Source organism: Marmota marmota, unplaced genomic scaffold (assembly GCF_001458135.2).
Source record: "Marmota marmota marmota unplaced genomic scaffold, marMar, whole genome shotgun sequence".
NCBI lineage: Eukaryota > Metazoa > Chordata > Mammalia > Rodentia > Sciuridae > Marmota > Marmota marmota.
Genome location: NW_025999949.1, coordinates 4,806,531 through 4,829,907, shown reverse-complemented (window position 1 = coordinate 4,829,907; position 23,377 = coordinate 4,806,531). Strand labels below are relative to the sequence as shown.

Here is a 23,377-nt window from a genome sequence, read left to right as displayed (position 1 = left end):
TAAAAAATAAAAAATAAATAAAAAATAAAACAATAAAAAATTGAAAAAAAAAAAAGATTTTCCAAATAGGGAAAAAAAAAAAAAAAAAAGAAAATTGGGAAGAGAAATAAAAATGGTGGAAAAGAAAAGTGAATTATCAACTACCATAACAGGAAAGAACAAAGAGCTACTGCCTGAAGTTCTAAATTGATGAATCAATAAATAGCAAAATAAACATATCAGTCTAAATATGGCTTACACACCAGAACAACTTCTAGCAGAGTTCAAAATGTCTGCCTCTGGGGAGCAGGACTGGGATGGGTATGGAGCAGGGTGTGCAAAGACTCTTCCTTTTCTATCAAAAAGCTTTTTAGTATTGAGGGTTTTTTTCCCAGCTTTATTCAGATATAATTAGTTGACATATGATAAACTGAATATCATTGTATAAAGTGTACAACTGGATAAGTTTTGAAACCATTACCACAATCAAGGTAATAAATATAATCATCACTATTAATAGTTTTCTTCTACCCCTTTGTAATTATTCCCTTCTTCCACCTCCTGAACCTTCCTTTCTCTTTTTCCCTCCCAGTAATTTCTCACCCTGGCAACCACTGATGTGCTTTCTGTTACTACAGAGTGGTATTTTCTATAATTTTACATAAGTGGAATCACATAATATGTTTTCTTTTTGTTGTTGGCTTCTTTCACCCAGAATCATTATTTTGAGATTCATCCATGTTGTTTCATGTATTAGAAGTTTATTTATTTTAATTGCTGAGTAGTATTCCATTATATGGTTATATCATCATTTGTTTATGTATTTACCTATTGATAGTCTGAAGTACTCAAAGGACATTTGAGTGTGAATATCTACTAGTAGACAGTTAAATAAATAGAGCTATGATGGTCAGAGACTTTAGGTCAAGGATATGGATTTGAAAATCATCAGTATAAAAATGGACACTGAAAGAATTGACTGATATTACACAGAAAGAACGGATAGTAAGAGAAGATGAAAATCCTGATTCAAGAGGAATTACACTGAACCTATTACTAGCAGCATTTACTTCCTCTCCAAATGCCACTGAAAAAAGATGAAAAGGTTTTAAAAAAAAACTGAAATCCATCATTATATAAGAAAAAAATAAACAGGGAAAATTCTCATTAATTACTATAAACTTTGAAACATTTCTGTAAGATATAAAGAAGGGATGGGGACTGATACTTTCATCAGGATGGTCAGCATAATATCTCCTGACATAAAAAACATTCAGATTCTAGAAAAACTGCAACAATACACTTTAAAATGCATTGCTGAGCACTAGATAGACCTAATAAATTACCTTAAAATATATAAAGTAAAAAACTGACAGAACTATAAGGAGAAATGGACAATTTCGGCCAAAACCACCCACACCAGCCTGTGCAGGACCCAGGCTCACAGTAGGCCTGGTTCACCCCTCCCTCCATGAGGCAGACACCTGCCAGAGCCTAGCCTTTGGCACAGGACCGCCCCTTCTGACCAGCAGTCTACCATGATAGGTCAAGCTCTGCGGCCCAGATCCACCCACACCAGCCTGTGTGGGGCCCAGGCTCACAGTAGACCTGAGTCTACCCCTCCACTGGCAAGCACCCGTCGGAGCCCAGCTTCCAGCACAAGACCACCTCTTCCGACCAACAGACCACAGCAGAAGTCAGGCCTGGCCCAGATCTGTCCACACTGACTTGCACAAGACCCAGGTCCAGGGTAGGTCCGAGTTCGCCTACCCTCCCACCTGAGAGCCTAAGCCTAATCCACTTCCATTTTGGGACACTGCAGTCATCACCATAGCCTTGCCCACACAGTCAGCCCCTAACTTTTTGACAACAGACAGGGCCTACAAGTAGTTACATCTCAGAGCAGGAAGTGTGAGGCCCAATCTTGCAGCCCCATCTCAGTAAGACATTGTTTCTATGTTGGGGCACCTTAACTATTATCTCGAATTACCTCTGCTATTGCTGCCACCAACCTTAGATGCAGTAGCATACACTGAGGGACACCGACAAGGTCTGGAAGCCCAACATCAAGGTGAAGTACAGACAATCTGCATGGGTACTACAAGAATACAGGGAAGAAACAGTAATATCTCAGATCCACACTGCAAGAAGGTAAGACACATAGACAACATGAAAAAACGAGAGAGGAAAGTGCCCCCCCAAAACCAGGATACTATAATAATAGAACCCATGGACATCAAAATTGATGAAATGTCAGAGATGGAGTTCAGAAGGTTTACAATTAAAATGATTTCTGAATTAAAGAATGACCTAAATGAGCAAATACAGGCAAAAACTGATCACTCCAACAAAGAGATAAGAGAACAAATATAGGTAGCAAAAGATTACTTCAAGAGAGAGGGGGCTGGGGTTGTAGCTTCATGGGTAGAGTGCTCACCTATTATGCATAAGGCACTGGGTTTGATTCAGAGCACCACATAAATATAAAATAAAGATATTGTGCCAACCTAAAACTAAAAAATAAATATAAAAAAAGAGAGAGACTCTGAAAAAAAAAACCAGTCAGAAATCCTTGAAATGAAGGATAAAGTAAATCAAATAAAAAACTCAATAGAAAGCATAACCAACAGACTAGATCACTTGGAATAAAGAACATCAGATAATGAAGACAAAGTAGACTATCTGGAAAATAAAGTTGATCACACAGTGAAGATAGTAAGAAACCATGAACAGAACATCCAAGAATTATGGGACAGCATCAAAAGACCAAATCTAAGAGTTGTTGGGCTAGAGGAAGGCACAGAGTTTCAAATCAAAGGAATGTGGAATCTCTTCAATGAGATAATATCAGAAAATTTCCCAAGCATGAAGAACGAATTGGAAAACCAAATAGAAGAGGCTTACAGGACACCAAATGTACAAAATTACAGATCTACACCAAGGCACATTATAATGAAAATGCCTAGCATAAAGGATAAGGATAGAATCTTCAGAGTCACAAGAGAGAGGAATCAGATCATATATAGAAGGAGACCAATTCGTATCTTAACAGGTTTTTCAACCCAGACCCTCAAAGCCAGGAGATTGTGGAATAACATATACCAAGCTTTGAAAGAAAATGGATGCCAACCAAGAATCTTATATCCAGCAAAACTAAGCTTTAGATTTGATGATGAAATAAGAACCTTCCATGATAAACAAAAGTTAAAGGAATTTACAACTAGAAAGCCTGTACTACAGAACATCCTCAGCAAAATATTCCAAGAAGGGCTGAGGATGTGGCTCAAGTGGTAGCGCGCTCGCCTGGCATGCATGCGGCCCGGGTTCGATCCTCAGCACCACATACAAAGAAAGATGTTGTGTCCGCTGAAAATGAAAACATAAATATTAAAAGAATTCTCTCTCTCTCTCTCTCTCTCTTTTTAAAAAAATTATTCCAAGAAGAGGAAATGAAAAACATGATGAAAATCATCAGAAAGAGGTATTACAGTAATCAGAGGAGAAACAAAATCACGTTGAATACCAAGAATAAACAAAAATGGCTAGGTATACAAATCATATCTCAATAATAACCCTGAATGTTAATGACTTAAACTCACCAATCAAAAGACACAGACTAGCAGATTGAATGATAATAATAAAAGGCCCAACAATATGCTGCCTCCCAGAGACTCATCTCATAGGAAAAGACATCCACAGACTAAAGGTGAAGGGTTGGGAAAAAGCATACCACTCACATGGACTGCGGAAGCAAGCAGGGGTTTCCATCTTCATATCAAATAAAGTAGACTTCAAACTAAAGTCAATCAAAAAGGATAAAGAAGGACACTATATACTGCTCAAGGGAACCATACACCAACAAGACTTAACAATTATAAATATATATGCCCCAAACAATGGAGCATCTACGTTCATCAAACTCTTCTCAAGTTCAAGAGTCAAATAGACCACAACACAAAAATTTTGGGTGACTTTAACACACCTCTTTCATCACTAGATAGATCTTCCAAACAAAAGCTGAACAAAGAAACCACAGAACTCAATAATACAATCAATAACTTAGAATTAACTGACATATATAAGGAATATTTCATCCTTCAATGAGAGAATACACTTTCTTCTCAGTAGCACATGGATCCTTCTCTAAAATAGACTATATACTATGCCACAAAGCAACTCTTAGGAAATATAAAAAAGTAGAGATACTACCCTGCATTCTATCAGATCATAATGGAATGAAATTAGAAATCAATGATAAAATAAGAAATAAAATCTACTCCAACACCTAGAGACTAAATAATATGCTACTGAATAAACAATGGTTGCAGAAGACATCAAGGAGGTGATTAAAAATTTTTCAGAAGTGAATGAGAACTCATGTACAACATATCAAAATCTCTGGGACACTATGAAAGCAGTTCTAAGAGGAAAGTTCACTGCATGGAGTTCATTCCTTAAAAGAAGAAAAAGTCCACAAATAAATGACTTAATATTACATCTCAAAGCCCTAGAAAAAGAAGAACAAATCAACACCAAAAGCAGTGGAATACAGGAAATAATTACAATCAGAGCTGAAATCAATGAAATTGAAACAAAAGAAACAACTGAAAAAATTGACAGGGGGCTGGGGATGTGGCTCAAGCGGTAGCGCGCTCGCCTGGCATGTGTGCGGCCCGGGTTCGATCCTCAGTACCACATACAAACAAAGATGTTGTGTCCGCTGAAAACTAAAAAATAAATATTAAAATTCTCTCTCTCTCTCTCTCTTTAAAAAAAAAACATTAAAAAAATTGACAGAACAAAATGTTGGTTCTTTAAAAAAATAAGATTGACAGACCCTTAGCCATGTTAACGAAGAGGAAAGAGAAAACTCAAATTACTAACGTACATGATGAGAAAGGAAATATCATAGCAAACACTACAGAAATACAGAAGATAATTAGAAATTATTTTGAAAACTTGTACTCCAATAAAATAGAAAATATCGGTCTGGGGATGTGGCTCAAGCAGTAGCACTCTCTCCTGGCATGTGTGTGGCCCGGGTTCGATCCTCAGCACCACATACAAACAAAAAAATGTTATGTCCGCCGAAAGCTAAAAAAAAAAAATATTAAAAATTCTCTCACTCTCTCTCTCTCTCTACCTACCTCACTATCATTTAAAAAAAAAAAATAGAAAATATCGAAGGCATTCACAAATTTCTAGTGTCATATAATTTGCCCAAATTAAATCAGGATGATATACATAATTTAAAAAGATCAATTTCAAGTGACAAAATAGAAGATGCCATCAAAAGTCTACCAACCAAGAAAATACACAGTCGAGTTCTACAAGACCTTTAAAGAAGAACGAATACCAATACTCTTCAATTTATTTCAGGAAATAGAAAAAGAGGCACACTTCCAAACTCATTCTATGAGGTCAATATCACCCTGATTCCAAAACCAGGCAAAGACACATCAAAAAAAGAAAACTTCAGACCAATATCTTTAATGTACATAAATGCAAAAATTCTCAGTAAAATTCTGGCAAATCTAATTCAAAACCATAACAAAAAGATTGCATACCATGACCAAGTGGGATTCATCCCAGGGATTCAATACGGAAATCAATAAATATAATTCATCACATCAATAGACTTAAAGATAAGAATCATATGATCATCTCAATAGACACAGAAAAAGCATCTGACAAAATACAGAACTGCTTTATGTTCAAAACACTAGAAAAACTAGGGATAACAGGAACATATCTCAACATCCTAAAGGCTATCTATGCTATGCCCCAGGCCAACATCATTCTAAATGGAGAAAAATTGAAGGCATTCCCTCTAAAAACTGGAATAAGATAGAGATGCCCTCTTTTACAACTTCTATTTAACATAGTTCTTGAAACACTGGCCAGAGTAATTAGATGAAAGAAATTAAAGGGATACACATAGGAAAAGAAGAATTCAAATTGGCACTATTTGCTAATGATATGATTCTATACCTAGAAGACCCTAAAAGTTCCACAGAAAACTTCTAGAACTATTAAATGAATTCAGCAAAGTAGCAGGATATAAAACCAACACCCATAAATCAAAGGCATTTCTGTATATCAGTGATAAATCCTCTGAAAGGGAAAAGACGAAAATTACCCCATTTACAATAGTCTCAAAAAAAAAAAAAATACTTGAGAATCAACTTAACAAAAGAGGTGAAAGATCTATGTAATGAAAATTACAGAACCCTAAAGAAAGAAGTCAAAGAAGACCTTAGAAGATGGAGAGATCTACCTTGCTCTTGATGGGCAGAATTAATATTATCAAAATGTCTATACTTCCAAAAGCACTATACAGACTTAATGCAATTCCAATCAAAATCTCAATGACATTCCTCATAGAAATAGAAAAAGCAATCATGAAATTTATCTGGAAAAATAAGAGACCCAGAATAGCTAAAGCAATCCTTAGCAGGAAGAGTGAAGCAGATTGCATCGCTATACCAGACCTTAAACTATACTACAGAGCAATAGTAACAAAGACAGCATGGTATTTACAGCATCAAAACAGACTGGTAGACCAATGGTACAGAATAGAGGACACAGTGACTAACCCACAAAATTACAATTATCTTATATTAGACAAAGGTGCCAAAAACATGGATTGGAGAAAAGATAGTCTATTCAACAAATGGTGCTGGGAAAACTGGAAATCCATATGCAACATAATGAAATTAAACCCCTATCTCTCACCATGCACAAAACTCAACTCAACATGGATCAAGGACTTAGGAATAAAACAAGAGACCCTGCATCTAATAGAAGAAAAAGTAGGCCCCAATCTCCATCAAGTGGGAGTAGACCCTAACATCCTTAATAAGACTCCTTTGATAGAAGAATTAAAGTCAAGAATCAATAAATGGGATGGAATCAAACTAAAAAGTTTTTCTCAGCAAAAGAAATAATCTGTGAGGTAAATAGAGAGCCTACATCTTGGGAGCAAATTTTTATCCCTCACACATCAGATAGAGCACTAATCTCTACAGTATATAAGAACTCAAAAATTCAAACACCAAAAAAACAAATAACCCAATCAATAAATGGGCCAAGGAACTGAACAGACACTTCTCAGATGATGATATACAATCAATCAACAAACACATGAAAATGTTCATCACTGCTAGCAATTTGAGAAATGCAAATCAAAACCACTCTAAGATTTCATCTCACTCCAGTCAAAATGACAGCTATTATGAAGACAAACAACAATAAGTGTTGGTGAGGATGTGGGGGGAAAGGTACATTCATACACTGCTGGTGGGATTGCAAATATGAAAAGCAGTATGGAGATGTCTTGGAAAATTGGGAATAGAACCACCTTTTGACCCAGCTATCCCTCTCCTTGGTCTATACCCAAAGGGCTTAAAAACAGCATACTACAGGGACACAGCCACATCAATGTTTATAGCAGCACAATTCACAATAGCTAAGCTGTGGAATCAATCTAGATGCCCTTCAATAGATAAGTGGATTAAAAAATGTAGCATATATACCCAATGGAATATTATTCAGCAATAAAAGAGAATAAAATCATGACATTTGCAGGTATATGGATGGAGTTAGAGAAGATAATGCTAAGTGAAGTTAGCCAATCCAAAAAAACCAAATGCCAAATGTTTTCTTTGATATAACGAGGCTGATTCATAGTGGGATAGAGAGAGGGAGCGTGGGAGGAACAGACGAATTCTGGATAGGGCAGAGGGGTTGGAGGGGAAGGGAGGGAGCATGGGGTTAGAAATGATGGTGGAATGTGATGATCGTTATTATCTAAAGTGCATGTATGAAGACACGAATTGGTGTGAATATACTTTGTATACAACCAGAGAAATGAAAAATTGTGGTCTATATGTGTAATAAGAATTGTAATGCATTCTGCTGTCATATATAAATTTAAAAAATGGACAATTTCATAATCATAACAAGAAATTTCAATACATCTTAGTAAATAAAAGATGGGCAAAAATTAATCAATAAATATTAAATATGATTAGAGTACTATAATAAACAAATCTGATTTAAAGGGTGCATACAGACAGAACCCACACACCATTAGAGAATAGCTTTGGAGGATGTTGGACCCATGGAAGTTTTACCTGTCCTCTATAGTTGGTATTCTGTATCTCTTTTATTCGAATGATATTCAGAGACCCAAGCCTTTGCTACCTAACAAGAAGTCCTTGAAGAGCAAACAGTACAGTGCTTTTCTCAATTTTTTTTTATCCTGGGGATGGTAGGAATGCCCAACTGTGCAAGTATTCTCCTTTGGGACTGAAGTGGAGGAGGAAGGCATGGGCAACTGGTGCATTTACTTCTTTATTTACTGTCCCCCAAAAGCCTAGTGCCTAAATTTTTCGAGAATCTGATAATCAGATTCTTTGGTAGAAAGAATTAAAACATGCTGTATTTATTTCCAACTCAGAAGACATTTTACAATACCCATGATAAACTGATGTTCAGCATTTAAGAACTAAATCATCTAGTTTAAGGGCTGGTAAAATGAAAGAAATGTGTAGTTTTGCTACACTAACACAATTTTCTTATGGGACAAAAATGGGAACCACTTCCCTTGCTTAATTCCTCTGGAGTGCTAATGTTGGTTAATCCAATAATGCTGACGTTCACATACTGTGCAGAGGATAAACCAGATATTGAACACTTAAAGTCCTTCATAGGCCAGGCAGGTAGATTCAAAGGGGTATAAGACAATGGGGGTTTTGGGTAGCATCTGCCACTCAACTCCAGTAAGATGTTATTTGGAAAGGTGGGCACAGAATTGTCTCATATATCCATGCTTTCACAAGAAAACAACTTGAATTTTTGTGTGATTAGATTTGGGCACTTTAATTTACATATTTAAACATGCGTGGGACAAACAAAACATGTCTTTGTGTCAGACCCAGTTGGGTCACTAACTTCCAAGTTTTGTTGCAAACCTCAGACTTAAAAAATTCTTGGAAGGAACCCAAGAAGACCTTTAGGTCCAATTATTTTCAGAGTGTCTGTGTGCATCCATGTGTACATGTATATCTTGCCAAGAAACATTTTCTTTAAATAAGAGGTTACAAAGAAACCTGACTTATTAAATAAATAAAAGCACAGCTGCTTTGGCTGGGGAGGAAGCCCTTCCTGCAGAGAAACCTCTCACTGTTCCCCTCACTACCAATGACCTCAAAGCATCTCCAGAGATCATAGATTGAAAACACTGACATAAGCCAAATCCTCAGACTGTAAGTGAAAAAACTGAAGCCAATTTTTTATTGGGAATTATTACTGAAATTCCAAAACCTACTCTGGATTAGAATCTTGATATCCTTATTCATGGTCCAGCACTACTTTTAGCAAGACTACAGCTGCTGATAACAAATCAGAGCTTTGCTTTATTCAGCACTTACCATAAGTGAGGCACTGCGTTTTTTAATATACCATTTACTTTTACAACAACCCTGTGAGATAGATGTTATTATCTCCACCTTGCAGACAAGGTACCTGAGGCTGAGAAAAAAAAAGAAGTAAGCAGCATAAGTAGGATATGAACCTGGGCTCACATGACTTCAGAGGATGTCCTCTTGAACTTTCACACTAAGCACCAACCAATTCCCCTGAGAATCACCCTTTCCCAAAGCATTGGACAGGCAAAAATGCCAATAAGGATGAGGAGACCAAAGATATCAAGAGAACTGGAAATCTTTTACATGAAAGAAACTCCCCAGTTTGAAAAAACAATAATTCACAGGTCACAAATCAGACTATAAAACCTCAAACTACACTCCTCTTCCCTAACCAGGGGAAACAAGATTACCTTTCTTCCCAATCCTAGACGGAGTTATCTGTCCTTGAGCACTTACCCAACATAGGAATGGAGTAATCCAGACTTTGGGGATGGTACCAGAAGATCCCAGAAAAGACTATCTCCCAAATAACAAGTGAATTACAACTCCAACAGAGAACACGTGGAAAGTAGCCTTTGAATCACCTCTTTAAAAGCACCCTGATCCTGCTGATGCGCAGAATCACGGCTCTTGGGACAAGAGTCCCCTGTGTTTCTTCTGCTAAGCAACCTTCTTTTTCCTTTTTCTCAAACAAAACAAAACAAACACAAAAAAACAAAACAAAACAAAAAAACCCCTCAAACTATGTTCATCATTCCAGATAATGCACATATCTCCTAAAGCAGGTAATTTTGAGCAAATAATTTAGAAACAAACAATGACATTTTAAATAATGAATCATCCTATTATTGAATTTAGTGTATCAATCAGTTGAAAACATAAACTGGATGAACACACTGCTCTAATCTTTTGAAGCAAAAATCTTAACAGGAATCAATGTTCATCCACAAAACATACTAGGTACCCTTCTCAGAATCTAACCTTTAGATGCAAAGATACTAACCCAACTTACTGCAATATTTATGTCCGTATAGTTTTATACTCTTAAATCTGTCAGATTATTACACTAGTATTTAGCATAGTTAGTGCATATAAACTTGTAAATTGAGCAAATATTCAAACTTCCTGATCTATCCAGTCTGTTCCCTTGCTTCCCACTTCGTGACACATCTTTTTAAAAATATTTTTATTAGTTATTGATGGACCTTTGTTTATTTTTTTTTGTTTATATGTGGTGCTGAGAATCAAACCCAGTGCCTCACACATGCTAGTCAAGTGCTCTACCACTGCTCCACAACCCCAGCCCTCATGAGACATCTTATTCAACTCTCTTACTGATCTTGTGCCTTCATGATCTCACTTATGAATTCCTGGTTTTGTTATTTCATTCTCAAAACAACTCATCCAATAACTAACCACAACAAAATGTATCAATACTGCTTTTGTGATTCTACCATTTAATAATAAATAAAATAGTCCTATTAATTACAGTTTTAATCCTCAGAGAAATAAAAGGTACACTCCTCCAAGGAAATGGTCAGTCTCTGGCAGAAATACCTAGAAATGATTGTTATTATTAGTACTGGCCAAGTTGAGGAAGAAGGCAAATGAGAAGGCAATTCATATCTCTATTCTGAAAAATAGCCTAAGCTAAACATTAAGATAAATGGATAATGAGAACCAAAATACATGTACATGGAGTATTTTATATAATCTTTTTCTGGAAATAATGCTAGTATTTAATCTTAACTGAGTTCTAGGTACTCTTTAACTACCTGTGCCTCCACTAACAGAAAGTTTCTATATCAGAGTTTCAGAGTATCCATCAGTAAAATGAGAGCCACAAATTAATGGATGATCTCTAAGGACACCAATGACTCAAGAGCTTATGAAGACAGTAACAGACTATAGAGATAAATTTCAAATCAACTATAGATAATACAATGACATTTTCTCTCAGGTAGGTAACTCTGTCTTACTTTGATCTCTACAGTTAGCACTTATCATTTCCATCTGCCCAGCAATCCTATTTTGGGGGAATTCCAAAGCAGGGGAGATGCTATAGAAGCTAAGGAGGAACATAGGGATGCAATTTGGCAACAATATAGGCTTAGCCATTTAGATGCTCCAGGTATTGAGATTCTTGGGGAGATCATTGGGTAAAGAACAGGTACAAAATATTATTTGAGTCATCTGGAGAGTGATCAATACTCCCTACAATGCCAAAATAAGTGTCTAGTGACAATGATTCAGAAAGTGTCCAATAGCATTGGCCTTGGTGACAAACCAATATGATAGTGTATGTTTTGGTTCCTCTGACCCTCCACATATTGTGAATCTGGTTGTCCAGCCTCCCTGTGAATTTTAAAAGCTGTTGTATGTCTGTTCACTTTCTGTTTAAATTAGCCAGAATTCATGTCTGTTATCTGTAGCCAAGAAGACTGATTAGTGTGGAGGTTGCACATAACATGGTTTGTCAGTGACTTCAGCAAAATGGGTGAATTTTAGGACTGGATTTCTGCCCTAACTTAGGGCTAAAATCAGTAAACAGCCATTAATATTTAGAGCAAAACAGTAAACTGAGTTATCCTTTTAATCTCTTAGATTCTAAGTACATTTTAGAACCCAGTGAAAGCAACACTATGGGGAGATCAAATGACTGCCTGCCACCACGTTAGTCAAGGTGTGGAGTAAAAAATAAGTACTCAAAGGACCCAAGACTAAAGAAGTTGAAAACTAAATGCAGTTTGATCCTGCAGGTTGCCAATTATATAAACTTAATGCACCCCACCACTCATAAGAGATCTGGTGATACTGTGGTTCGGAAGCAGTGGGACCCAGATTTCTGAAGTAAGGATGTGTGATGAGATTCAGAGTATTATATTTACACAGTACTGTGAACCCACAATCCTCAAGGCAGATCCTCCTCATTGGAAAGACTTACTGTAAGTCTGTAAGAAGAAAATAGCTTCATGCTCCATATTTCCCTTCAAAGTCTCACCCAATATCTAGAGTTCAAACCAGCATGCCCTAGGAGGGTCAAGTCAAAATCAAATATGGAAAAAAAAAAGGCTTATGTATTTATTAGTGGTAAAGACACTGTTGAGATTGATTTCTGAGGGTTATATATTAAGGAAGGAAAAAAAAAACACTTTTAGATGGGGCTAATATATACTGATAGGCTTTATTTCTCAGATTCTAGATTCAGTGTGCTAGCCCTTCAGATAAAGGGCTTTTGAAGTATTCAGATGATAAGTGGGCTTTTGATGGGGGCTGAGTGGGACACCCCCAATCCAACTCACTTTAATTTCTCAAGTCTAAATATGTATACCTTAAATAGCTGTCTTTAGCAAAAAACATAATCACCATGTTGGTTTTCTGGATGTTACTATGGCAGGAGGGGTCAAACAAAAACCATTAGAGGTTCCCCTGACCATAAGACAGAAAATCAAAAACAATATTGCAGATCAAGCAGATTTTCCAAAATAGTGACACCATAAAAACATATTCACCTGCCCATTTTAATACTCTAGTGCAAGTGGATATATTGTTAACAAATTGTCTGAAGCAATAGTAATCAAATGGTGAAAGTGCTTTTCTAGATGTGGTCTCTCTACTGTAGACAAATCAGTATAGCCCTCCACCTTGTATGCAGTTCTAACGTGACCAATGCTCTTTTCTCTGAAAGTAATTTGCTTTCACCAGCAAGGACAGTGGCACATCTTGGCCAGCTTGCCCTAGAAAGTGGTTACCAAAGAGTGGTCCTCAATCAACAGCATCAGCACCCTTAGGAATTTGTTAGAAATGCAATTTCTCCTTCCCATTCCAGACATACTGATTTAGGAACTCTGAGGTAGGGCCAGAGATCTGTTTTTTAATAAGCCCTTCAGTTGATGCTGACGCACACCAAAGTTTGAGAGGCACTGCTTTAGGGTAACAACAGCTCTTCAGCTCTGTGTCTCAATATTACTGACAGAGCTCATTTCACAGGACATTATAATGGTCCATCATATTGAGGACATAAATATAAAGCCATAGACATGTACCCTAAATGCCACAGAATGACACAATGCAAATGAGATTAACCCTACATAAGTAAAAGAGTCTTCTCATCTTGGTTTTGCTACTAGTTTCTGATAGAAACTGAACACAATAATGAAACATCTAGAGATCAACTCAAGCTACCTCTCATGGACAAGGTATTATCGAACTTACCTACTCATTCATGATGCCAGATATATACAATAGCATTACATCTGCAAGTAGCTAAGCAGATCTTAAAGACATGCTACCTAAAAAAGACCTATTACCATCTTTTCCTTAAAACACACCTATGGCTTCATGGAGAGTTCCCTCGGACCAAATGACTGAAGAGGAAATAATTATAGCCTAGTGTAGGTGGCCCAGCCAAGTGTGAACTGCAGTAGGATTATAACTCAGAGGTTATACTAGTGGGCTGAATTTCAATCATGTCTTTTCTACATTGTTGAGAGAAAGGTGGTATGATATAAGAAGTCACATTGATTCAAGAGGTACAGCTTATAGTATAACCAGATAGAAATTTGGTGAACTGGTGATTAGGAGTCTGGAAAAGAAGTATGTGAATTCTCCAAAATGATCCTATAATATAAAAATATTGTTGCATATAAATGCAAACCAAAAGCCCTCCACACAGAAAAAGGTCTTAACCACGTAGACCAATAATCTACTCTGTGGATGTCAATCAGACTTTTCTCTAGTTATTCCAGGATTTGATTATTAGGCTTTGTAAATAAAAAAATGGTGGCAAGAAGTGTGTGTGGGGGGGCAATTTAATTCTCCCTGTGGCTGATCTGGCTATCGAAGAGCAGTCAAGTTGTCAGAAGCAGAATAAGCAACCAACCTTAAGCCCTTAACCAGAGGATCATCCAACTATCTAATTTCAGGTTAAGATCCTGGGTCCCTTCCATCCAAGATTTGTTCTCAGTATAAATCCCTTTTTATAATGTCGCCAAGTAAACTGTTCCTGTATCAGGGTTTTAGTTGTAGCTAGTTTCCTTAGAGTGAGCTTGAATTCCATTCTGCCCATTCAGTCTATGCGCTGAGCACTACTCTTCAATTCTTTTTTCTTTTTTCCTTGTTTCTTTTTATTAAATTTGCCATCTCTAATCAATTTTTTTTCTGCTAAACCCTATCTTAGGTGGAAAGGATGCAGAAAAAGAAGAAAATTAAGTCAAAATATAAGGAAAGGAGGTTCCTTTTGTTAGAGTTAAAGGACTTAACATAAACAAAGGAATGACCAGAGCAAAATAATATTAAATAGGTCTGAAAGTGCTTTCTGGAAATGAATAAACATGGGCTAAAAAAGTAATCTAATAATTTTTTGCTAAAAAATAGAGCTAAAAGTGTTATTTATAACAAAAACAGATTGTCTTACATTTCCTCCACCAGAATATAAATTCCATGAGGGCACAGAGGTCTGTTTGGTCCATTATTGTATGTCTAGTACCTGAATGGTGCCTCAGATATTGATTTAGGCATTCAAATATTTGCCGAACAAATGAACATCAGCTGGTCTCAGTGATATGTATAGGGAAAGGACTATCAAGCTCCCCGTGCTATAATGTTCATGGGAGAAACCATACTATGGTACTGGGGTTGGTGGCACTAACATCCCAAAGAGAAAGACTAGGATAGGATTTTAACTGAGAGAGACTGAAAAAAGAAATGTGTTTGATTTTTCAAAAATATGCAAAATGGAGTCTAAGCAGAGTGGTCTGTAACAGCATCTTGGCTGTGTCTTGCCTACGTTATATATCCTGGATACAGGATATATAAACACTTGTCAGTTTTCTGACGCACAAATCAGAATCCCATCAGTACATGGAAGTAAGTCATCTTATGAAGGCCAAGTGACTTCATAGTATCTGATTCTCAGCTCAGGATTTATGCTTTCTACCCTGGTCATCATACCCACTAAATCCCATGCAATGGTAAATGCCGTACTACTTGCTTTACAAAGGTATCAAAAACAAAGCTGACTCTTAGTGATGGTGATAAAAATTGAAAGGAAGTCAAGTAATTTTTTAAAAAGTGATTGAACAAAAAAAAGTAACAAAGCTCTAGCAAGACACAGACCCACTGAAGTCTAAAGGGTCCTGAAATATTTTTAGCTACACTTCACAGAGCAAACAATGGCAAAGTGGTTACATAAGTTTAGTGTAAATTCTTTGAGATAATCAATGGACTATTGTATAAAAAAGTGGTGCAAACTCTTGCATGTTTTTAGGAATTTTTGGTAAATCTCAGGCAAGTCAGCTTCTTTTAAAAAAGAAAATTAGAGTTGAGACTGAGAAGAAAAGGCAGGAATTTGCAATATTTCCATAATGGAAGACTTATTTTTTTTTAATTTCTTGTCAGAGAACATTAAATATTTTAAATTATTTTCCCCAAAGAACTTTCCTTTGGAAATCAGACAAATACACATATTATCTGGTTGATACAACAAAGCAATCTATTTAGTAAAGAGTCAATGTTTTAGTTTAGAACTAATAACTTGAAAAGCTACAATTCTGTGGAAACTACACATTCAGGTACACATTAAAGCTATGAACTCAGGTACACAGTCAACAAATATTAATGAACACATGAAAAATACATATACTATAGTAATAAAGTCTCATTATCTACATGTCATATTCTCAAAGAGGGGAAATGATCACAACAAAACAGTCTTTCACATTATCCATATCCCTTTGTGGACAAGTTCTCCTGTGGGCACAACAAGAACAACCTAGGCGTTGGAACACTTCAAGGAAAGGAATAAAACTCTGTGCTTATCAGCAGAGCCTTTCAGGAGAAATATCACCCTTTAGGTTCACAAAAGTGTCTACCTTTATTATGTAGATTCAGAGGAAGCAGTCAGGTTGCTTTCCCTACATTTGCAAAAGAACACCACAAAGGAAGGTAAGCTTGCAGTTCGACATTTAAAACACCAATGACAGCTATTATAATACCAACTTGGAACACTTTTCAGTGTGAATTTCATTTTTTATGACTAATATTATACTTTCAGAGTAGTTAGAGTCATTTTTAGATTATATTCCCTGAAAAACAGGTTAATCACACTCAACATTTTTTCCCCTTATGTATTTGGGCACAAGGGTAGAGAATACAGAGGAAAGATGATAGGTGAGATCAGGATGGGTCCACCGCATTCTTCTAAAAAGCTGGAAAAAAAATGCCTAAAATCCCTGGATAATAAGTTTTTTTTTTTTTTTTTCTAGAAGTCTGTTGATCCAGTTTTTCTCCACCCTTTTATTTTTAACTGAATAGAAACATTTTATAGTACATATTAACAGGTGGAAAGGAAAGCCTTTTATTTTATTTTATTTTGACTTATTTCTCTTTAGACTATTTAAAAGTGGAATGACCACATGCTGTTCCAAACACAATACATGACTTTGCTTTTGCCTGGACCTGAATGAAGGCAATTCAAAGGAAAAATACAATATTCCTGTTTCCGTTTTCCCTAGATCAGTCTCAGCTTTTTCTGGATGAAATCAGTCTCTCCAGGGAGTCAAACCTCACAATTTGAGAAACAATGCTCTAGATATGAAACAAAAGGAACACAATGGAAAACCAGCAGCCATTTGTTTTTCCACTTAGGAGCCTTAGAATGTACAACATCCTTTTCATCACAAAGCCAAGTTACTATTCAGAATTGAAAATTAACTCTTTACAATACAAATAATTTTAGTTTCAGATAATAAAGAAAAAACTGAAGTCCCTTATTTCAAGCAATATCTGAAACAAAACTTAAGAACTGTGATTATTTCAGTCTTTCAGCTTGTGATAAGCCTGACTTAAACAAATTCATGTGGAAAGTAAATGACATATAACTCAGGTAACATTAATAACAATGCCCAATAATGTTCATTTATTACATGATATAGTATCCTTAAAACACTTTCTTTCAAGTATTGTGGGGTTCTGCCAAATATGGTCCCCCTATTTTTTTTTTTAAATAAAACTTTCCAAAAGTTTATTTGAAAAAATATACACAGCTTTTATATTAGTGGCAACCCATTATGTAGCTATATTATCATATCTCCTAGGAAATATTTTTGTAAATACAATAAAGTTTTACTAAAACACAGCTATTCCTTTGTTCATATACTGTCTATGACAGCTTTTCTGCTATGGTTATAGAGATGAATAGCTGTGACAGATACTACATGGTCTCCAAAGTCAGAAATATTTGGCCCTTTACAGAAAATATTTGCAAACCCTATTCTTAACCAATGGGTCTTGAACTTTACATTCAAAACAGTTTCCTAGGGTCTATTTTGAAAGATCATGAATCAGTAAATCAAAATAAAGTAAACAAACTTGCATTTCTAACAAGCTCACAGCCACTAAAATTTGAAAACTGCAGCTCTAAGATTATCAATGACCATAAATGCCTAAACAGGCTAGTTGTCACAAAATGGAAACTGAGGGCTAAAAGTAGAATGAGATGGATCTCCTGACTTACATGAAATTCTTGGTGGCTAAGAAAGTACAATTGGTTGCTATAATCATCAGGCAGTTTTTAAGAAACTCACCCTACCATTAATTCAGTTTAATTTAAAAGGGACTAGCAGAAATCAAAGGCAGTTGGGTTGAAAGTATCAAACCCAACCTATTCTTTAGAGAAGATATATTCTTAATAAAAGCTAAGGTACTCACAATCATAATCTAGTCGTTGACTGGAATATTAATTTAAGAACTCAAGCATAATGTTTGAAACATATCTGACACATAGTTTATAATCCAATGGTCTAATTAAAAGATTAATTCCTTTACTTCATATAAAAGAAATGGTTAAAAATCAAATTCTTTAAACAAATCCCAACAAATATATGTAGAGCTAATGGAGGAAAGAAAATAGAGAATTTCAACTGATATATTTCATTAGAGCTAGGCAAACAAAAAAAAAATGTTATGTAAAACAACTAAAAATATTAGAATGTCTTTCACTTGAACACTGTAGAGATAGATAGAGGATAAAGGTGGAAGGTAAGAAGTTGGAAGAAAAATTCTCTTTGTTGACTTACTTTTTCTTTATTCAGCTTTTATTGAGCATTTACTGTTCAGAGACATTGTACTAGGCATTAGGAATAAGGATGAATAAAAACCATCCCTGCCTTCAACAAGTTCACCATCTAAAGGCACATAAATAATTGTAATACAACATGTTGAGTATACAAACTTATAAATATTAAGTGTCATAACAGTATAGAACAGTATATTAAGTGTTATAAATAACAGTATACTAAGTGTTATAAATATAAGTGTCATAACAGTATATTAAGTGTTATATGCTTGGGTGAAAGAAGGCCTCACTAAAAAGAGCCATTGCTTTAACTGAGACATAAAGGAACTGAGGAGGTGAAGAAGACAGAAGGGCAGGTAGAGGGCTCATCAGAAGACACAAAACTGTGCAAAGGAACAGAGGTAAGAGTGATATGAATTTGAATTCTACAAATGGGTCAGTCTGGTTGAATCAGAGTGTACAGTATGGGAAGGGACAGGAAAGCAGGGTCCCATAAGACAAGTTTGGAAACTCTCTACAAGCAGGTCTTTATTTCCCTGGCTTTAGGGATATGGTAAAGAATTTTAACCCCAAGATGGACTGCATTCATTTGCATTTTAATAAGATCACTTTGGCACCACTAGAGAAGACAGAATGAAGGTTAGGGATTTTATTTTTGATCTCACAAGACTTTGTGGTTAAGGCAAAGCTGAAAAAAAAAAATCACCTAATTTTTATCTAAATGCAGTCTGCAAAGAAGTAGAAAAGACTGAAATTTACACATTATATTCAGGGTTTTTTTGTTTGTTTGTTTGTTTGTTTTGGTGGTGGTGGTGGTGCTAGGGATCAAACCCACGGCCTTGTGCATGCAAGGCAAGTACTCTACCAACTGAGCTATATCCCCAGCCCTACACATTATATTCTGAATCTTGGGAAATATATCTTTCTTATCCAATAAGATTAAAGATATTTTTAAAAATGGTGAAAGATGACATTATGGATTATGCAGACAGAGAACACTGTGTCAGAGTCAGATCAGAGTGCTCAAATTTGAACAAATAATAACTTCTCTGGGCTGCAGTTTCTTCACCTGAATAATGTAGGGATCAGGGGTTCTTAACCTTAGCCCTGAATAGAAGTATATTTCAATATAATTGGCTTATTTTACAATCCTACCCATTTTATTTATTTAAATTTTAAAACATTAACTCTTGAGAAGGGTTTAATGGCAAGAAAGAGTTTAAGAAACTCTGCATGATCTTTAGGTTCATTTACAAGTCTCAAATGGTAGGATTTGGGCATTCAATATAGGAAGTAAAAGAGAATGCTGCTGGCTAAGGACAAATAGGAATGGGACAGCAGGAAAAGCACAAAACTACAGATCAAAAAAATTATATAGAGATTAAAATTTTGACCCAGGTTAATATTATTTTGCCTGTTCACTTCCCCTTCTCCTTTTGGAGACAGGTTAATTCTGGTATTAATGCTATTTAATGGCTTTCTTCTTTTATATCCTTAAGCCTACTGAAATGTGATTCATAGAAAATGTTCATTAGTGAAGCCTATGAGAAAATTTAGTATGTGAAGACTGTATAATGAAGAGATTGGTAATATAAGAAATCAAATAAAGAAGGTAAGACCAAAAAGCCTTCTTGATAATGTCCAGACCCAAAACTACTGGGGAAGAAGCTAGGTAAATAAAAACCAAAAACCAAACAAACAAAACTTCTTTTTTTTAAAAAAATATTTTTTTAGTTGTTAATGGACTTTTATTTTATTTATTGATATGTGGTGCTGAGAATCCAACCCAGAGCTTCACACATGCTAGGCAAGCACTCTGTCCCTGAGCCACAATCCCCGCCCAAAACTTCTCTTTTTTTAAGTCTCTTTTTTTGCTTTATAAAGATAGAAATGGAACAAAAATAGTTGTCACTGTCTTACAATTATAGGCCTTTTTAAATAGCAGGGATACATCTCTCCCCTATCTTTATAACGGTTTTCTAGATAAGGAACTCAAGTCCAAATGTTACGAACTTATAAAATCATTGTTAGCATTCAAACTTAAAATGCATGTACTTACTACACAGGAAGGAACCAGATTAAGATAAAACTCTTTAAGAACACTACTGAAACATGAGTTTTAAAACATATATTATCATAAGAGGAAAAGTGAATGATAGAATTATTGTTTGATGGTATTTCCACCACATACTTTACTTTAATGAAATTAAACTATCAAAAGTTTCTGATAAATCAATGAAAATCTTTCCTCACCATTTGTTCAGTATTGCATTGGTTTGAAAAACCACTGAAAGATTATAACATTATTTGTAATGTCTTTTAAAATAACATCTATTTTAAAAGCTGTCCCATTTTTGGACAGAAATCTACAATGAAGAAGTCAGACAGTTGTTCAACTGAACAATGGAAGACCTTCAAAGTTGCAAAATCAAACTTGGTCAGTTTTTAAAAATGGTATCTATATTAGATTTGTAGGGTTTTCATCTCTTAGAAACAATCTGAGGGTGGGAAAAAAACCTTGACACCACCCTCAGACCATTTTTTTGGTGGAGGGAGACTATAAAAACAGCACATTTGTCCTCTTTCTTTCATGAGACTTATCAACCTAACAGATCTGTAGGGAGGGCAGGTTCCTGTCTCTACAGGTAGCTCTTTCTTCCCACACCTCCCTAGCAATTTGCATATCTCTAAACCAGAGGCAAGTAACTGAGGTACCTAAGGCAATCAATCTTTAGTGTCACTCTGCTCCTCACCTGATATGTGGTTTCATTTAACAAGTATAAGATATAGGGTAAAAATGGGAGTTCATAACCCACTTGAATCAAAGTGTGAAATATGATATATCAAGAAATTTGTAATGTTTTGAACAACCAACAATAAAAAATTAAAAAAAAAAACAAGTATAAGAATACTTAAATGCTGTGTTTAAAAACTAGTCACTTTTTAGTAAAACACTGTCTGCAATCCCCAACATATTCCAATAATTTATTTGCTTTGGAAAAACTGAGCCAAGTGAACATTACAACTACTTATAAAAATATGTAAATTTCTTCACTTCAGTCTAGGCATTAGAGATTATATGTTCAGTGAATTGGAAAAAAAATCAGAATTCACATTTCTAGAGAAGTTACTGTACTTAATTTCGAAAAGCAAAATATTTGCCAGGTGCGAGATATTTCGAAATCATTCAGAACCAAACTTCATGATAAAATAAACTTATATTAAGCAAATTCAATAAAGAAGGACCCAACAATACACAAAATATGTCAGTAGGGGGATTTAATTTTCAAAAGGATTTTTCAATATATGATTTCTACAAACTTGAAAAATCCTTTATGTGTTTAAAAATAAAAGAGTTTATTTAGACCACAACATAAACCATTTTTCAACAAAAGCATGATGAACCACTCACCTCCATTTCCACAGCAGCAATACCCTGGTCATAATGACCCATCAGATTAGGGAAAAACGTCATGTTGTAGGCCATTTTCATGCATCTGGGAACAGTAATTGGTTCACAGGTGAAGAGACTATGCCCCCTTATGAGGGGCAGAAAAACACATATTAACAAAAATGGGAACAGTTCCATTTTCTTCAAATTCCTGATTTTACCACATGGCTTGGATTAATTGCTTTTCACCATCAGAAGACTCCCGTCCAAAGATAAAATGTTCAAATTCCTCATTTCATTATTTTGTCAATTTGAAGGAAGCTGTTTTCCTGGAAATGAGTTCTGGGTCAATTGCTGTAAAAACAACCCAGAGGGTGTTATCATAAAAACATTTGTCATAAAATCAAATGCAAGTCAAAGTGCAGAGTTAAGATTTTTGTCCTAGGTAACTAACATTTGAAAAATGATGGAAAATTCCATCCTAGCGAGATACTCTTTCATCTGCTTTGGCATAGAATGTATTATTTGCTAAGGAAGTCTCATCTCTAGGGAACTGATGATTGAAGGTTTGTGTTGTAGGGAACATGGGTTTAAAATGGGGGGGGGGGCAGAGAATGAGTTGGAGGGAAAAAAAGGAATGCTGGTCTAAGTTAGGACCACGTTAAAAGGCATTAATAGAATCATGAAATCTAAGGTTCCCTTTTGGTAATCTGATTACACACAAGAAAACAGGCCCAGGGAAATTCCTTAAGGCCTAAGGAGTTGTTAAACTTTCAAAGATTCTAAAAAGCTAGCTTTTGTGGCAGTCTTCTGGGGATAGACTTTTCCTGTTTTTTCAAAAGGCCAACTAGAGGGAGACTTCTAGGATTCTTCCTGGGGAGGAGCGAAACTAGTTTTCATGGAATGGGGGCGGGTGTGTGTGAAGAGAGAGTGATGATGCCGTCGAAATTGAAAATGAGCAAATCTGTCCCGGGAGGGCGACGGCGGTCCCTTGGGGAGGAAGGCTGTGAGCCCCGAATTATGATTTTTATGACTATTAACCCCTTTTCATTTATTCCTAATCGCAGCGTTCCCTTTTTTCCTCCACCTCGCCCCTTTACCTCGTGTTTCCTACAGCACAAACCTTCAATCATCAGTTCCCTACCCACCCCGCCCCCAACACTGCCAGGTGCAGTCTTCCAGCGCCCCCACACCCGACACCTGTCCCAGGCCTGAGCGCGGCAGCAGCGTCCCTGGCCTGCTGGGCCGGCCCGGCGTCGCCTTTCAGGAGTTGGCTCTCACTTGCGAGGAAACTTTGGCTGCGCAGCCAGTCCCGCCGCCAGCTCCGCAGCACCTGCGGCTCCGTCCCGAGCCTGCCGGAGTCCGCCCCGCAACCGTCCAGGCCCCCAGCCCGCCCTGCATCCCTGGAGGCCCGCTCGGCTGCCCCCAGGAGCTGCCTCTGCGGCCACCCGCCGGGCTCGGGCCCGGGCAGCCTCACCTCGGGCGGCCGGCTGGAAGGCC

The 23,377-nt window shown here is 36.3% G+C and overlaps 1 protein-coding gene across 3 annotated transcripts in view; it reads right to left on the bottom strand.

The window, feature by feature from the left end:
• Fzd6 (frizzled class receptor 6) overlaps nucleotides 1-23,377 on the bottom strand; it is a 42,853-nt gene extending 19,476 nt beyond the window's left edge. The window contains exons 1-3 of one of the 3 annotated variants that reach the window (XM_048801949.1): nucleotides 23,159-23,283; nucleotides 21,899-22,231; nucleotides 9,414-9,513 (exon numbers count right to left, since the gene is read on the bottom strand). In XM_048801949.1, the coding sequence (XP_048657906.1) occupies nucleotides 9,414-9,513; nucleotides 21,899-21,930 (132 nt within the window). In that variant the 5' untranslated portion in view covers nucleotides 21,931-22,231; nucleotides 23,159-23,283. Of the gene's footprint in view, nucleotides 1-9,413; nucleotides 9,514-21,898; nucleotides 22,232-23,158; nucleotides 23,284-23,354 lie in introns of those variants that run through there. The other 2 variants (XM_015486355.2, XM_048801948.1) reach the window with 2 other exon arrangements.